General features: G+C 44.8%; 1 protein-coding gene across 2 annotated transcripts in view; it reads right to left on the reverse strand.

The window, feature by feature from the left end:
* Positions 1-863: 863 nt before the first annotated feature.
* Positions 864-5242, reverse strand: part of LOC139580411 (transmembrane protein 100-like) — a 28138-nt gene continuing 23759 nt past the window's right edge. Inside the window, exons 1-2 of one of the 2 annotated variants that reach the window (XM_071409059.1) lie at positions 4885-5242; positions 864-4547 (exon numbers count right to left, since the gene is read on the reverse strand). The exon at positions 4885-5242 is cut by the window's right edge and continues 307 nt beyond it. In XM_071409059.1, the coding sequence (XP_071265160.1) occupies positions 4000-4413 (414 nt within the window). In that variant the 5' untranslated portion in view covers positions 4414-4547; positions 4885-5242 and the 3' untranslated portion in view covers positions 864-3999. The remainder of the gene's footprint in view (positions 4548-4884) is intronic. The other variant, XM_071409060.1, reaches the window with a different exon arrangement.

The raw sequence follows: 5242 nt of genomic DNA on the forward strand, positions 1-5242 counted from the left end.
GGTTTAGGTTTAGGGTTAGGGTTAGGGTTAGGTTTAGGGTTAGGGTTAGGGTTAGGTTTAGGGTTAGGGTTAGGTTTAGCTACAATGCTAGTTGTCAACAACTGTTGTCCCTGACGCAACCATTAGACGGAGCTGTAGGCATACTCCATCTATCTGTCAGAGGAAGGCCCTAAAAATTGTCAAAGACACCAGCCACCCTAGTCATAGACTCTCTCTGCTACCGCACTGCAAGCGGTACCAGAGCGCCAAGTCTAGGTCCGAGAGGCTTCTTAATAACATCTTCTACCTCCAAGCCATAAGACTCCTGAACAGCTATTCAAATGGCTACCCAGACTATTTGCATTGAGAGTGATTACAAAGAGAGAGAGAGAGAGAGAGAGAGAGAGAGAGAGAGAGAGAGAGAGAGAGAGAGAGAGAGAGAGAGAGAGAGAGAGAGAGAGAGAGAGAGAGAGAGAGAGAGAGAGAGAGAGAGAGAGAGAGAGAGAGAGAGAGAAAGAGATCAAAATGTATTTGGTGCAACACTGTGTGGGAGCCTACCACCGAGGTAGCAGGGGAGGCTGGTGGGAGGAGTCAAACATTTGGTTTCCATTTGTTTGATGTGTTTGATACCGTTCCATTGATTCCATTCCAGCCATTACAATGAGCTTGTCCTCCTATAGCTCCTCCCACCAGCCTCCTCTGCGAGGGAGATTACTACATTTATATCCCCCTCTCTTTCTGCAGCTGGAGTTATTTTCAGCCCTATGTACAGAGACATCCTTATGTAAGTGGATTGGTTGACTTTCTACGCCTCCTGACATATTCTGACTGACTGCCATTTTCTTTTCAATTTTATTGACAGAAATAATAATTATTTACACGAGTGTAGTTTCACATTAAAATCTTGCATTTAATTCAGAGTGTATGAATTGTATTTACAGCAGGTGAACAATAATGTAGTGAATTACAGTGTGTCCATGGGTCTGGTGTAAATCTGGTGTCCTAGTTTTTCTTTCTTCAAAGGGGCTGAGACTGTTTGATTTGTAGTTCAAGGATTTATGTAACGGCTCAGAAACGATGTCCCCCTTTAACGTGAGGGATGCCACACACACACACAGGACATTCCAAGGTCTGGGCTTTGACTAGGCCATTCCAAGACATTTAAATGTTTCCCCTTAAACCACTCAAGTGTTGCTTTAGCAGTATGCTTAGGGTCATTGTGCTGCTGGAAGGTGAACCTCCGTCCCAGTCTCAAATCTCTGGAAGACTGAAACAGGTTTCCCTCAAGAATCTCCCTGTATTTAGCGCCATCCATCATTCCTTCAATTCTGACCAGTTTCCCAGTCCCTGCCGATGAAAAACATCCCCACAGTATGATGCTGCCACCAACATGCTTCACTGTGGGGATGGGTGTTCTCGAGGTGATGAGAGGTGTTGGTTTTGCACCAGACATAGCGTATTTCTTGATGGCCAAAAATGTATATTTTAGTCTTATCTGAGCAGAGTACCTTCTTCCATATGTTTGGGGAGTCTCACACATGCTTTTTGGCAAACACCAAATGTGTTTGCTTATTTTTTTCTTTAAGCAATGGCTTTTTTATGGCCACTCTTCTGTAAAGCACAGCTCGGTGGAGTGTATGGCTTAAAGTGATCCTATGGACAGATACTCCAATCTCCGCTGTGGAGCTTTGCATCTCCTTCAGGGTTATCTTTGGTCTCTTTGTTGCCGCTCTGGTTAATGCCCTCCTTGCCTGGTCTGTGAGTTTTGGTGGGCAGCCCTCTCTTGGCAGGTTTGCTGTGGTGCCATATTTTTTCCATTTTTTAATAATGGATTTAATGGTGCTCCGTGGGATGTTCAAAGTTTCTGATATTTTTTTATAGCCCAACCCTGATCTGTACTTCTCCACAACTTTGTCCCTGACCTGTTTGGAGAGCTCCTTGGGCTTCATGGTTCCTTGGGCTTCATTCTGATGGTAATTGGTTGCACCAGATCTTATTTTAGGGGCTTCATAGCAATGGGGTGAATACATATGCACGCACCACTTTTCTGTTTTTTATTTTTAAGATTTTTTTTAAACAAGTCATTTTTTTCATTTCACTTCACCAATTTGGACTATTTTCTGTATGTCCATTACATGAAATCCAAATAAAAATCAATTTAAATTACAGGTTGTAATGCAACAAAATAGGAAAAATTCCAAGACTACACACAGAGATAATAGCCACATCTCCTTTTGGCACTGGCACTGTGTCACTGACTGAATGGACAGGCTGAAGTGAACCCATTACAGAGACATTTTGAATGTTGAAATAAAGGCACTGAAAGAAAAGCAGAGGCCATGCCAACACTCTGACTGACAGCTAGCTGCTAACAATGTTTCCCAACAGGGGAACGTAAGGTGGTGCTCCAAATTAAACCCTATTCACTACTTAGTGCACTACTTTAAAAAAGTAGGGCACTACTGTATAGGGTGCCATTTTGGATGCACCCTAAATATACCCAACAGAAGGAGATCGATACAGAACGGTAATGAAGAGGCTGCAAGGAAACGGACGGATTACTATATCAAATTCACTTATATCTCTCTAGTTGAATCATTTAAACAGGAAATCTCAAATAGAAAATAAGTACAAATAAACATTTCCCAATAAACTATACTGTACACAATATATAGATATATAGTTATATACATTCAATTTAAGACGTACAATCATTCAAAACGTTGCAATGTAAGACACAATACCTAGTGATCCGACCTGCGACAAATACATTATGTCAAATACATTATGTCAAATACCTATAAATATTAGAAAGTATTTGAGGATGACTTGGTTTAGCTTGGCGTTTAACTTCTGGGATCATTCCATTGGTTCAATTGAGCCGGGCTAAAGTAAATCAACCGCGGCTCGCATATTTGAAAGTGTTTGACCCAGGTCAGGCATGTGATTTGTGATATGAACTTATTTATCAGTCCATAACCCTCTGCATATCTAAAAGCGCACCAAACATAAACATAATACCAAACATAAATGTAATATCAACCATAAAGATGACAAACTTACAGCTGTCTTGTCGCAGGGTGATGTCATTATGTGAAACCTTTATACCAGTTAGAGGTGCACATACACAAATCAATTCATCACAATGTATTACTGACACAGCAGTAATTAAACCAGTGGCGTAAAGTAAACATCTCAGCCCATTCTATGAATGTAAAGCGTGAACACAAAGGCTTGCGTCCAAAATGGCGTCCTATTCCCTACACTGTGCACAGTGTAAGGAATAGGGAATACACTATTAGGGAATAGGATGCCATTTTGTACACACCCTGATATCAGAATTCTGATGAGACATCTCACTGCTACAGTTGGTTGGCAGGATCTACAGTTAACTGTTGGCAGAACTCTCTAAACTTGAAACTGTGAAAACACCTCCCTCCTTCCCTCCTTCCCTCCTTCCCTCCTTCCCTCCTTCCCTCACTCCCACAGAGTAATCCTCCTCAGAGACAGAGGATGGGGGGGGGGGGGGGGGTCTGGGAAGACAGAGAGAGAGGAAAAAGTAAAGGAGAAGAAGGAGGTTAGATTTCCAAGGTTGAATGGTTTGGACCTTTCAGATGTTCAACTTCAGCACGTTTCCATCCATCCATCCATGTGTATCTATGTCTGTCCCATCCATCCTTTTATGTCTCTCTCTTTCTCCCTCCCTCCCACCCTCCCTCCTCCACACAGAGAAAAACAGAGTAATCATCCTCAGAGACACGGGGACTGGAAAAACAGAGAGAGGAAAAAGTGGAGGAGATGGAGGTTAGGATTCCAAACAAGGAAGAGGAACTCTCAACCCTTTACACCACTTCTCCAGTTCAGTGAGATCTAGCGTCTCGCTCCGAGAGTTAAGCACGTGCCAGGTTGATCGGTTTGGATCTTTCAGATGTTCAACTCATCCATCCATCTATTTGTGTCTATGTCTCTGTACCATCCATCCCTCCACCCCCCCCCCCCCCCTCCTTCCTCCTCCAGACCTCACAAGTTGCCCTGTTCGGAGCAGAAGAAACCTCCCTCCTTCTTCTTCCTCCTCTTCAGCCTGTGGTCTCTCCAGCAGATGGCCGCCATCAGCAGCATGACCACCCCCACCACCAGCAGCACCATGGACACCACCTTGGTCTGGTACAGGTCTGGCGTGTTATACATGAAGGTGACTGCCGTTCCCGCTACCCCGATCACCAAAGAGATCACCCCGAACGGAAACACACAGCGGTACCAGGACTTCTCCGTACCACCCGTGGCCTGGGCCAGACACTGCAGCGTAGAGAGTGACTCTGGGGGTAGGACCAGGTCCCCTCCTCCATGGGGCGACTCCGGGGGTAGGCTGCTGCCACAGTCCAGGTCTGAGTGAAGCCCTGGGGCCGGGGCCTGGCGTCCCGAGGAGCAGCCCATCTCAGAGCTGAGGTCCTTGGAAGAGAAGAGGAGTGAGAGGGGTTCCTCTGGTGGTTTTCCTCGAGGTTCTCTTCTTTCTGCTGCTACTGGGGCTGCTGCTTCCTCTGATGAGGTTGTCTGGAGTCAGCATTTGTCTGGAGGGTGAAAGACGGAGAGAAGAGATTACTATCAGGAGGGAGACATTGAGATATATGGAGAAAGAAAGACAGGCAGAAGGGAGAGAGAGAGAGAGAGAGGATGAAGAAGTTATCTGGATAAATAAAAATAAATGGAGATGGGAAGAGGAAGAGGAAGAGACTGATGAAGTCAGAAAAAAGAGACAAAGATAAAGATTCAGACAGAAAGATAAAGATTCAGACAGAAAGAGAAAGATTCAGACAGAAAGAGAAAGATTCAGACAGAAAGAGAAAGGGAGAGAGAGATACGAGCTCCGGCTTCGCATGCAATCTCTCTGCAAGACGATCCACTTACTCTGTCTCGGTGTGTGTGGTGTGGTGGTTAGTGTGTGTTCTATGTTGCATCCGTCCGCACTGCTTTGCTCCCAGGTGTGTGTGTGTGTGTTGTGTTTCCAGAGCTTGTGGGGTTTAAAAAGACTGAGAGAAGGAGGATTGGCTAAGGAAAGGTGGTGGGTGTGACTCGGGAACCTGATTGGCTGCACAGTCACAGTGACGTCAAAGACTAGGGGGACGTGGAGTGGGGCTGTTGGGAAGGAGAGGGATGATAAAAGATTGTTAACCATCTCCTCTTCAGCTCCTTCACTCTGATCCGTTATGTTTGTATGTATGTATGTATGTATCTGACTTACTGTCTGTCTGTGTGTCTATACAGT

This window comes from Salvelinus alpinus, chromosome 7 (assembly GCF_045679555.1).
Source record: "Salvelinus alpinus chromosome 7, SLU_Salpinus.1, whole genome shotgun sequence".
In the NCBI taxonomy this organism is placed as follows: Eukaryota; Metazoa; Chordata; class Actinopteri; order Salmoniformes; family Salmonidae; genus Salvelinus; species Salvelinus alpinus.